Below are 13,052 nucleotides of genomic sequence, written 5' to 3' on the forward strand. Positions count from 1 at the left end.
TAAACCCATTACGTTTCAAATGGGTACAATAGTGACACAGAAATCCCAATTCAGTTATCTTCTGTAAATCAAAGGACAATTTCTAGTTTTGAGGACAAGATCCACAACTTACAATCTTGCAATAACTAGTTGTTGTTTAAGTTAATGCAGTATTTATGATGAACTCTCCCATCGTTTCAGGTTCATGAAAATGCTGAGGTATGTAATCACTCTGAAAATTCCACCAATTATCCCACTTTCAAAGGAAAACTTCAGGAAGATTATGCATCCTGAAAAATATGTAATTTTAGTGACTTGAAATTCCTTCTTCTTCTCTAAGCTCTGAGGTGGTTGGGTTGCTGATGAGGAGTGACCGCTTTGCTTCGAGGTCTGATTGTGGCCAACACTTCCCAGCCAAAGTCAGGAATGCCACTTCTGCCATCTGCACAGGTTGGCACACACCCACACGTTGTGCTTTGTTCACGGGAACATGACATAAAGGAATATCTTGAGAATTCACTTTGGCATTCCTAGTGCCACACACACAGAAGGAATCCAGCCAGCAGAGGAAACAGATTGCCTAGCAGAAGCCAGAGGGTGACCACCAAATTAGAGGAACGGGAACAGAGATCTGGAATTGAAAACAAAAAATTGACTCTCTATAGCCATTTTTGGGATAAATCATACCAGCTAAATATTGACAGACGAGGACAGCCTAGTCAACAGTAGCTTCCTAAATCTATTTATTACCACTGAACTGTACACTTAAAAATGGTAAACATGGTAAATTATATGTGTGTATTTTACCTCAAGAAAAACACTTTTTATTAAAAGAGTGACTTCCTGAAACCCAGATCCGCAAAGTTTTTTTTTAATATATATTATGGAGGAAGAATAGAATATATACAGAGGAAAAAAAGATGTAACCACCATGTCAAGGTTAAAAAATGGCCCCCAGGAAAAGAAAAAAGTGTCTTAGGGTAGTATCCCAACAAAGCTAAAGATGAATAAAAAAAATTAGCCGGGCATGGTGGCACACGCCTGTAGTGCCACCTACTCGGGAGGCTGAGGTAGGAAGATTGCCTGAGCCCAGGAATTCAAGGTTACAAGGAGCTATAATCAGGTCACTGCACTCCAACCTGGGTGACAGAGCAAGATCATGTTTGGGGGAAAAAAAAAAAAAGTAAGGATGATACACAGGAAAGTAAATGAACATCTTGGCTCTTCTGAGATGGGATGAAGAACTTTATTATTCTTTTATGTCCCTTCTAACTAAGGTGACCATATAATTTAGCACTCCAAACTAGTACTGTTTTTGTTTTTTTTTTATTTTGAAACAGAATCTCACTCGATTGCCCTGGTTAGAGTGCAGTGGCATCATCATAGCTCACTGCAACCTCAAAGTCCTGGGCTCGAGTGATGTTCCTGTCTCAGCCTCTACAGGCGCACACCATGACACCTGGCTAATTTCTTCTATTTTTGGTAGAGACCGGGTTTCGCACTTGATCAGGCTGGTCTCGAACTCTTGGCCTCAAGTGATCCTCCTGACTCAGCCTCCCAGAGTGCTAGGATTACAGGCATGAGCTACCGTACCCGGCCACCAAATTAGTACATTTTGAAAATACAAGGGAACACTATTAATAATTATACCAGGACAACAGGCACATGGACTCTCTTGGGCAAATCAGGATATATAGTCCTATTTCTAAATATCTACCCATCCATCCATATTACCTCAGGCTTGCTTTGGAAATAGCAGAAAATTCTATGAGCTTTGGGCACTAGAGGCATGTTTTAATTTAGCCATGAGCTATTATCATACGTAAACTATTTCCCAAAATAATTCTCCTGATGGAAATATTTTTACAGCAATAGAAAGATGAGGCCAAGTTGACCTTATTTTAGGATGAGTTGTCCTTTTTAATATTTTGAACAACAAAGATGGGTCTTTAAAGATCAACCAAGGTTCAAGTCTAACTTGTTTAAAAACATAAGAAAAACAGGGCTGGTCTTCAGCTACAGAATGATGAACAGAATGATAGTATCAAGGCATTGCAGCCTGCTCTTTGAGCACTATACGGTGTGGAACATTAATTTTCTTAAGAGACAAGGTCTTGTTCCATCATCCAGCCTGGAGTGTAGCAGCCCAAATGTATCTCACTGTAACCCTGAAGCATGGGGTCAAGTGATCCTTCCATCTGAGCCTCCTGAATGGGTGGGAGTACGGGGTGCACCCCACCACACCAGGATAATTTTTTTAAGAAAGGGAGTCTCACTATCTTGCCTAGGCTGGTCTTGGACTTCTGGCCACAAGTGATCCTCCTGCCTCCCAAATTGTTGGGATTATTACAGGTGTGAGCCACTGCGCCTAGCCTGGAACAGTATTTTAAAAAGTTATTTCACTGCATGTAATCCAGTTAACCCATGGAAACTTCTATTTTTCCCCAGTGGAATCAACTTATATTTGTTACAAATGTGATTTTGTTAGTATACAAATTCTATGAATAGCCAATTTATTAACAGCTGAGAACAGTGCTTCTCAAAGTGTGACCCCTGGACTAACAACATCAGTATCACTTGGGAACTTGTTAAAAATGCAAATTATCAGGCCCCAACCCAGAACTTCTCAATCAGAAACTCTGGAGGTGAGGCCCAGCAATCTGTGTTTTAACATGATTCTGACACATGCTAAAGTTTGAGAATCTCTGACCTAGAGCTGCAAGGTCCAATGTGGTAGCTACTAGCTTTATCTGCTATTTAAAATCAAATAAAAGCAAAAATTTGGTTCCTGAATCACACTATCTGCATTTCACATGCACTATAGTCACATGTGGCTAGTGACTATTGTATTGGACAGTGCAAATTACAGAACATTCCCATCACCCCAGAAAATCCTATTCAACACATTCTGGTCTAGAGCATTAAATTAGGTCTTACCTGGAGTAAGGAAAGGACCCTGGTGTCACTAACATAGGCATGTCCCTTTATCTCCTGATTCTCAATTTGGCCCAAAGGAAACAGGCAGGAGAGCTAGCTATTGTTTATTCACTGTTGGTACTAAAATCTAACAAGCTATTAAAACATTAATGACAGCTCACTTGTCTTTGTCATGCTTCAAGGGTGTCAACTTCATCAATTCATAGCCCCTTGACCTGGTATCCCTTTCTCTTCATTCCTGCACATTCTTCTGTACTCCTAAGAGTCTCACCCTTCAACCAGCTGGAGGTAATTCTCTTTATCTCAACTCTAAGCGCTAATTGTCTGGATCCCTGCTCATCTCTTTGGCAACAAGATGGTGATAGTTTCTTATAGTTAAATCTAAGATTAGGTCTGCGGATGGCAACTCCATTAAAACCATCTAGTATTTATGGACCAGTAGAGCCCTCTAATTCTACTCAAAGCAATTTAACAAAAATAACAAAATAAATTGATCCTACCAGCTTCCCATTCAAAGTAAAAGTTAACTGAGCATCTGTAACACTACATTTACTGTATACCACATCAAACAACCTAAGATTTTACATTATTTCAAATAATTCATTGTATTATTACTATTGTAACTGCAGAAAACTCTGCTGATTCACTGGAGTACTGTGCAGAAAAGACTTAACATAGCAGGCCTGAGACTACTATCCTTAGAAAGTTCTGTTTGCAAGGCTGGCTCTTAGCTGGTATCGGGGAATTGGTTTCCTCAGAACTTGGCCCCATGAATCTTTTCCCTTTGCTGATTTTGCTTTGCATCCTTTTGCTTTAACAAATCTTAGCCATGAGAAGGACAAGGAGCTGAGTCCTGTGAGTCCTTTAGTGAACCAACAAACCTGGCGGTGGTCTGGGGGACGCCCAACTCAAGTACTAATCTCCACTTATAGTCCCCTGGGGGGACAAAACCCCTAGGATTTTCAAAAGAAAGGAAGTTAATCTTAGAGGTGAAGAAACTTTAACTTGAAACTGAATGTAGCCTTCTATTTTCAACTAGAGCAGGGAACAGGCAAAGGGTGATGCAGTTCCATTTAAAAAATATTTCCAGTTGAGAAAACAAAATATTGCATAAGATTTTTGTTGTTCATATTAAAAACGTCAAAATTCCATAAAATCTCATAGATCATTTAAATCAAAGCTTTTATTGAGAATTTATGAATTCTGCTTTTATAACTCTTAGCAGTGGGTCATTAGACTCAGTCTGAATATCTCCAATTATGGGGAGTGCATTCTTCTCCAGGCTGTCCTTTGCATTCCCCTCCTAGTTCTAAAGGATTTAATTGGAATCCGTCTCCTTACAACTTCAATCTCTTGGTCCTAATTCTACTCTCCAGTGTCTTACGGAATGAGTATACTATAATGTCCCTCAATGAAAACCCCCCTGTCTTTGCCAGCCTATGTCTTTCTATCTCACTCTGTGTGTATTTATGTCTCTTTATATCTTTCTCTTCTTTATGGTTCTGTCAATTCCTTTTTTGAGTATCTTTTCCAGTGTCTTTCCTTCACTTTCATTTCAGCTGGTTATGATATAACTAAAAAATACTTAATTGCTTTTTTTATTTAATGAGCAAAATTTTGTTTACTCTTAATTTCCAAATGAATGGATGAAACATTCATTTTTTGTAACTTTCAATGAATAATTTTGTGTAACTCGGAGGTTCTATACAAAGAAAGGTTCCTTCCTCTTGCCCTTACTGAATCTGAATGTCAAATTTACCTTCCTTAGATTTCTAACAACTGGGACGGAGGATTTTTCCATAAAACTCCCATCAGAAGAAATGAATCTCAACTTGTTGTAGAGTTCCCTTAAAGTGGATTTTCAACATCTTGTAAGAAAAGTCCTCCTCTTTACTTTTTCCTCTTTATTCCAACCACAGAGAGTACTTACCCAGTGGTAGAGCTCGGGTCAGGTTAGTAGCTGGAGGATCTGTTTCTGGTGGACAGAGCTCACAGAAGTCCCAACACGATGGACAGAGCAGGTTTCCATCATGAATCCAGCCATTCATCTGAATACTGACAGGGAGGACCTGCCCAGCTCGACTACACAAATATGAAGTATCTTGGACCCAAACATTCAGACCTTGAGGTGAACAAGAAACCTTCAAATAGAAAACAACAACAAAAAATCAGGTAAGATTCTATAATATAAGATTTATCCTTCAACTGCAGGAAATTGTGTTAAAATTTACTAAAACTGGCCAGGCATGCTGGCTCACGCCTGTAATCCTAGCACTCTGGGAGGCTGAGGCGGGTGGATCACTCGAGGTCAGGAGTTTGAGACCAGCCTGAGCAAGAGCGAGACCCCGTCTCTACTAAAAATAGAAAGAAATTAGCTGGATAACTAGAACTATATACAAAAAATTAGCTGGGCATGGTGGCACATGCCTGTAGTCCCAGCTACTCGGGAGGCTGAGGCAGGAGGATCCCTTGAGCCCAGGAGTTGGAGGTTGCTATGAGCTAGCCTGATGCCACGGCACTCCAGCCTGGGCAACAGAGCGAGACTCTGTCTCAAAAAAAAAAAAAAAAAATTTACTAAAACTATTGGCTATACAATACAATGTGGGATATAGGCATATCTTTAACCTCATATAAAGAGAGTTATTTAGGGTCTAAAAGAATTTCACTCTGTGGCAGTAATTCTTAAAGTTTGAGTCTAGCACCTTTTTAAGAATCTGATGGAAGCTATGGACACTTTTCCTGAAAAAAAAAAAAAATATATACAAGGGAGCACACACACAGTGCTTTAAATACAATCTGAATTCACAGACCCCTGAAGCAAAGTTATAGAGAATAACATTTCTGTAAATTTCAGTATCCTCATATACTTCAGCTTAAATCTCTATCAAATAGCCATCAATCATGTCACTCTCTCAAGTCACTAATTTTTTTTTTTTTTGAGAAGGAAAGGAGGTTATTAATTTGTTGGCAAGTGAGGAGGCTAGCAGACTCTTGTCTCAAAGTACCAACATTCTGCCTCTGAGCAAAAGCACAGAGTTTTAAAGGTTCTGATTAATCCCATAATCCCATCTTTGGCTAAGATAATCTCCTGACCTCTGCCTGGATTCATGCTATCTTCAGCTAAGACAATCTCATGACCTCTGCCTAGGCCATTCCCCCAAGCTACCTCCTGTGGCACAAAGAACAAAGGACACTCTCCTGTCCCTCCTCACTACTGGCCTGAGGCAGGGATGTAGGTTTTAGTTCTCAAAAAGGGTGAGGGGGTTTTGAAGAGACAGAAAGCACTTTTTACCCCTTTTCAGGACATTTTCTCTGTTACATATTCCCCACTGTCAATTTTATCCTTTCATATCTCTGAGAGAAGGGGTGATGTAATCATTAAACTACTTCTGCTGAATTGGGGTGATGTTGTAGATGGAAAGTACATATTATCAGGTGAAAAAGGGCATAAGCAATAATTACAACTGTGAGGACTGACAAGGTGAAATGGACTGTTGCCTTGCACACAATGTCTAATACAGGGATGGATAAGAAAGAAACACAGGACCTGTGAGTGAGAAGCTATTAGTTGAACGCTGTTAGGTGATCCGAAAGATTGGCTTCTGTAAATTCAGAAATCATGTTCAGAAATACTTGTACCAAATGAGGTTTAGGATAATACACCCATCAGCAAGACAGATCAACAGAAAAGGTGATAGCCTGGGGATATCCTCACTAAGGAGTTGTCCCTCTAATCCTACAGATGGAACAAATAACCAAAGGAAGATTAGTGAAAATAATAACATTTTTATTTTTTTCTTTTTCTCACACTGATACTTAAGATCACCTAAGGGGAGTCCCCCCACTGGGGGCTACACCTCTTTACTTTGGTATGATGGAACCAAGATTTCACTTCTATTAATAACAATTTTAACGAGGTATGAATTGTTAGAGGCACTTCATAAGGTCCCTTTCACTTTTCTGTTTCCAACTGAGGCAGGGACCTGAAAAAGGCAAACTCATGTATAGTGGTTAGCACCTAACCCACTCATTTGACATATTATTTTATTCTACTTTCTTTTACTCATGGTTATATTACCATACTTATCTTGGGACACTAGGAAGGGCCTCTCGTAAACTATTTTTTTAGGGGCTTAACTTAAGCCTGCTTCTAAAGGGCTACCCTTATCCAGAGGAGGGCAAGTGGCAATACCTTATCCCATTTTAGGTGGGTTCCATGTAGTTTCCATTCTAGATGTAGGGCTTTGTTTACTTGCTGGGTTACCTCCACTACAAAGGAGGGTCCATTATTGCTCTGTTCAAAGGAGCCTATGAACATTCTGATGACCTGTGGGATCATTGAGTCCACCATGTCCAGCTTTTTGGAGAAACGGTTCACCAGGTTCCCACTTGGGGGCCACTCAAAAAAGTTTATGGGCAACCAGAGGGCATTGTGCAGTAGATACAGGTGTAGACAGCAGGAAGCAAAGATTCCCCCAATGGCCACTGCCATGGAGTAGCCAAACATGGTGATACCTTGAGCTGTCAAGCTGTCTCTATAGCCGTCTGTCTACAGCCTCCATCACCAGCATGTTGTTTTCCATTTGCTTGGCCTCTTTCCCTGGACTGTTGATGCCTGTCATCCCATCATCCTCCAAGGCCTATTCCTACACACGTGCAGGAACTCGATGAAGGCCCTGTCAGCTCCTGGTAGGAGCCCAACTCTGAGTGAGTTCCTCCAGAAGGACTCCAGTAACCTCAGACACTCCTTTCTTTCCTCCAGGTAGGCCAAGCCTCTACCCAGCCTGAAAAGGTATCTACCAATATAAGCCTAGGCATCTGAGTAAAACTGCCAGTCATCAAAAGGGTGGACCCCCACATGCTGGGCTCCCTGTGTAGTGGGTTGCCTTTTTGTCCTTGGACCGCCCCAAGTACATAAACAGTTAGTTGTAAACGGGGTCCTCTCAAATGAGGTCCCACCAAATCCATCAAGGCATCACACTCCCAATGTGTGTATTTATGTAGGTGCCTCACAAGAGGCCGAACCAAAGCTTTGGGTAGCAGACAAGTCTATGAGAATTCTATTTCCATTTAGTTGTGCCATCCCAAATGTCAGAGACCCAGTCTTTAGTTTTAAAGGGGATCCAAATCTAGCCAGGGTATCAAGGCCCCGAGGAAGAGATCACCTCTAGCAACCTTCTTAGCAGCTCTACCAGCGGCCTGATTTCTTTTTGTCATGCTGGCCACCTGTTTGGGCTCAGCCACGGCCTGTATTAGGGCCATTACTTTGGTGGCATACATAATATCTTTACTCACTTTAGGTAGTTTTCTTCTTGCCAATGCTGTAATCATGAGTAGGCTTGCTGAGGCCCAAACTTCCTGTATATTTCAACAGGCCCTGGTATTCATCCAGCAGGAGCTTGGTGGTGCCACCCTGGAGGTGAGCTTCTGCTTCTTCTGAAACAACTCCTGGTACTCCTGCTGCTTATCCAGGTCTGCCTCTTGGGCCTGCTGTGACAAGTTTCTCAGCTGCCACTTGTCTATGGCTGCCCCATTGCTACCTAGCCCCTTCCCCGCCATCCCTTGTCTGGCTCACAGAGCACCAGGCACGGCTGGTGCCAAGAGTCAAGGATCGGGGTGGTGGCCGGGGCAAGGGGTCCCCAGACTGCTTCTGTCCATGCAGCTAGTGCCAATCAAGTCCCCATTGTCAATTTTGCCCAGGGCTCCTGTGGGGATATTTGGAGGCAGGGGGCTCTGGGCTCCCTCCTTCGCCTTCTGAGTCCTAGACTTAAAAAAACTATTTGCTCTCCTGGAGGCTTCCTGCCACCCAGAGTCTTTTGCAATTTTGGGCCATGTTCCTTTCAAGGTCCTTCTTCTTCACAAAAAGTCAGTCTGGGGTGGCTTTTTCGCCTTTTCCTTTTTACTGTCCCAAAGGACCCTGCTGGCTATTCTTGCATACTCAAGCTCTCTAATCTGATATTGCCAGAAATTACCCTGCTACAGCTAGGGGTTCCCTTTGGCTGAAATTGAGTTTGCTGCTAGGAGAGACCATTCCAATCCCCGAGTCATAATTTACTGGGCATGGGACTGAAGAGGCACTTTAGGTAGTGCCCTCCTTGGCCCCTCCCATGGTGCCAAGATGGTGGCAGCAGCAGGTGTTCCTTGCCCTTTGCTGTGTGCCGCTCAGCAGCAGGCCATGTGCACTGGTCCTCCCTCCTGCCAGGTCTGCCCCTGGGCTGTGGCCCTACCCAGCGCCTCACCCTGGCCAGCTGTGGGGGTTCTGGCAGGAGGACCTCATTTATCGAAAATCACACAAACACAGATCATTTTGTCTACCATAAACAATGGTCGATTGTTTGAGATAAATTATCTCAAGCACAGAACTTGAGATGCAACATTTTTACTCTATAGTGGCAGGTTGACCATTAGAGCTCTGAATCTTAAAAGAACCAATAGCTCAGGATATACCACAGACCATCAACCATCACTTTTCCTTGCACTCCAGACAAATGGTATCACAATAATCTTTAGACATAGGTACAAACACTAACCAGACAAAAACTCATAAACAATATAGGAATTCCCAACACAAATAATCTAAAATGCCATGGCCTATCAATCGAATAGGAATTTTTCATTTAACAGCCACTTCTCAAACTCCAGCACGTACACTGGATTACAATAACACCATTCTCTTTACATATAGGTTCATAGCTAGAAGTTAACCATTCAGCCGATGTTTTTCCCAAGGGTATTTGAGATGGAGCTTCCTTATGTTGCAACAAAACTCACAATAACAGACAATACAGGGGATACAAAAATACCAGGGCCTATCAAGCGAATGGGAATCCAAAGGGGACAAATGCCACCTCCAAACGGTGCCTCAAATGCCCTGCCACAGGGCTAGAAGATTCACAAATGGGAATCCAAAGGGAATAAATGCCACCCCAAATGGGTAGAAGGTTCAAAACCCTCCCCAAATGGTGGCCTAGACCCCCTGTTCCCTGGGAACCACAAAAAAGCTCCAAATTTAAACCAAGTTCCCTAGTTCCACTCAACCTCATGACTTCCACCCCCAAAAGGTGTCTCAAAACAAATACTCGATAAGGCCCCAAACAAATGCCCTGCCACAGGGCTGTTCCCAGCTTTGTTCACCAAGACAGATGGGAAATAGCTACACCTCAATGGCAATGAGCAGTACATTTAAGCACCCAGATCTTGACCTCTAAATATACACTCCACTAAAAATAACTGGAACTCCTTCTTTTTCACACTGAAGGAGATCAGAGACAAGATAACTAAATGTGACATGTGATATTAGATCAGATCCTACTGCCAAAAAGATGATTGGGAATGGGTGCAGTGGCTCATGCCTGTAATCCTAGCACTCTGGGAGGCTGAGGAGGGAGGATCGCTTGAGGTCTGGAGTTCAAGACCAGCCTAAGCAAGAGCGAGAACCCATCCCTACAGAAAATAGAGGACGTGCGTGGTAGTGCACGCCTATAGTCCCAGCTATTTGAGAGGCTGAGATAGGAGGACTGCTTGAGCCCAGGAGGTTGAGGTTGCACTAAACTATAATGATGCCACTGCATTCTTGCTAGGGTGACAGAGCAAGACTCTGTTTCGGGAAAAAAAAAAAAAAAATCATTGGGGCAACTGGTGAAACTTGAATGAGGTCTTGAATATTTGTGTCCTTTCCCTCTTCTACCATGAAGACACAACTAGAAGGTGCCATCTGTGATCCAGAAAGTTGGCCCTCACCAGACACTGAACATGTCAGTGCCCTGATCTTGGACTTCACAGCGTGCAGAACTGTGACAAATACATTTCCGTTGCTTATCAGCTACTCAGTTTATGGTATTTCGTTACAGTAGCCTGAATGCACTAAGACAGTGTATGAGACTTATATGTATCAATGTTAATTTCCTGTTTTTTTAGTAGTAGTGTAGTTATGTAGGAGGATATCCTTTGTTTATAAGAAATAGCATTAAAGTATTTAGGGATGAAGGGGTAGCATGTCTGCAACTTGTAGTGAAATGGCTCAGAAAAAAAAATTGTATCACTCCTGCAATTTTTCTGTCAAAATAAGAAAAAAACCCCTCAAAAGTAAAATAGCTAATTCATATGTTAATTGTTAAGAAATCAAACATATTTTCTCCACATAAACAGTGCTTACTACTAAATTAGCAAAATTATCTGACAACACAAGGTATAGGAAAACAAAGTAAACTCAATCTTTGCAGATGGTATTTAAATTTGTATAATCCCTTCACAGCAATGGGGGGTTGATAAAACATTAAAAGAGTCTGAAAAGGTCACGCTCCTATTGTAGTTGTCACTGTTCTAGTTTCATCCCCTTTCACGTAATATTCTCAACTTATGGAAATTTATTTCAGAAAGTGAATTTTAAAAAGTAAAATATGTAAACATAAAAGCATTTTTAAATGGTAAAAAGGGAAAATAAACTCAGTATATAATAGGTAAGTGACTTTCCTAATTATAATATTTTAATATGATGCAATGTTCCATCAATGTTACTAACAACAGAATTATTATTTTAGAAAAACTTGGAAAAGGTGTTTTGTCCCCCATAAGAAGTACTAAGTGAGGTCAGTAAAACAAAATTATGTAGTATGATTACAATTGGGTTAACACTATATATTTAGTCAATATAAACATCTTTAATAGAATTTATTGAAAAGTGATTTGATAGATTACAGTATCAGATTACAGCTGGAAAATGTTTATTTCTAATTGTCTTTTGTAAGATTCAAAAGCTGATTTTATATAAATCATACGGTGTGTAAAATAGATCTCAATAAAGTTGTTACCAAAGAAAAAGTTAAAAATACGAAATTTCCAATTACAAAAGTCCCTTTAGCTCCTGCAGTTGAAATGGCACAAGGAGTGCTTATTCTTCGGTTCTCAGGATCATACTCTCCACCCTGACATCCATTATAGGGTGTGGAATATTAAGTTGGATTCTCAGAGAAATGATATAAACATTAAAAAAAATTAAAAACAGTTGGATGCTCCTAAGTTACAGAATCCCTGTATCTTGATAAGTTCTTACTAAGGTGATGCGGTCATTTAATATCAGATGTGCAAACAAGATAATTAAGAAAATTATATTTTGCATCCTTTAGATTTCTAATTTCAAAGGAAACAACCTATTATTAATTAGCAATTGATTAAATCTTACAACTTGTGCATTCTTCAGAACTTTTGAAATAAAATTGCGCATTTTTTCCATTACAAATATTTGCTCAATAAAATTACATATTTAACACTATTTCCTTACAATATATGCCCAGAAATAAATTATAAAACCTACTGATATATCACAACTATATACATTTTTAAACAAATGAAAAGAAACAATTTTTCTCAAAGAAATGACAATATTTTCACAAGACATGAGCATCCAAACTAATATTTACATAAATGAGTTAAATTATTGATCAGTAAATTAACTACATGAAAATATATATTTTAAAATACAAAAACCATAAAAGAAAAAAAATACATAACATATGGTATAATTAATAACATATAGTTTACCTGATAACATCCACTTCCCCAGTCTGGATAACTCAGCTTCCTCTCACACTTTTCCATGACAAATGCGGATTTCTGAATTAGACACACTGAATGAGGTCCATACTTTTCAGCACCATAGTTTTTAAAAATTTCTAAAGTAAATCAAAAAATTCTCCTTAATAATTGATTTTTGGCTCAAAGAACAAGCATTCCCTGTTTATGATTAAAAGTTGCTTTAAAAATTAAATGTGTTTAATGGAAATTTTAAATTAAAAAAAATTAAGATAAATAGGACTTCAAACTCAAACTGGGTTCTCAATAAAGGGATTAGTGGGAGAAAATTACTGTATCAGAAGCAAGGGGAAAAAACTGGGCCCAAAGTTATCTTGGTTAGATATACAGAGGAACTGGCACTAAGAATTACTAGATCGCCAGGAGTGGTGGCTCACGTCTATAATCCCAGCACTTTGGGAGGCAGGAGGAGAACATCAAGCCAGGAGTTTGAGACCAGCCTGGGCAACACAGCGAGACCTTGGCTCTAAAAAAAAAAAATCACTAGATATCAAGATAAGAATCACCTTCACTGGTAGTCTAAATAGGAGTCACCTCCAAGTGAC

General features: G+C 40.3%; 1 protein-coding gene across 1 annotated transcript in view; it reads right to left on the reverse strand.

Moving 5' to 3' along the window:
- Window positions 1–279: 279 nt before the first annotated feature.
- Window positions 280–13,052, reverse strand: part of LMLN (leishmanolysin-like (metallopeptidase M8 family)) — an 87,836-nt gene continuing 75,063 nt past the window's right edge. Inside the window, exons 14-16 of the mRNA XM_012639672.1 lie at window positions 12,457–12,587; window positions 4,847–5,057; window positions 280–610 (exon numbers count right to left, since the gene is read on the reverse strand). Coding sequence (XP_012495126.1) covers window positions 510–610; window positions 4,847–5,057; window positions 12,457–12,587 — 443 coding nt within the window. The 3' untranslated portion in view covers window positions 280–509. The remainder of the gene's footprint in view (window positions 611–4,846; window positions 5,058–12,456; window positions 12,588–13,052) is intronic.

The sequence above is a fragment of the Propithecus coquereli genome, unplaced genomic scaffold (genome assembly GCF_000956105.1).
Source record: "Propithecus coquereli isolate 6110/MARCELLA unplaced genomic scaffold, Pcoq_1.0 Scaffold10, whole genome shotgun sequence".
NCBI classification, from domain to species: Eukaryota; Metazoa; Chordata; class Mammalia; order Primates; family Indriidae; genus Propithecus; species Propithecus coquereli.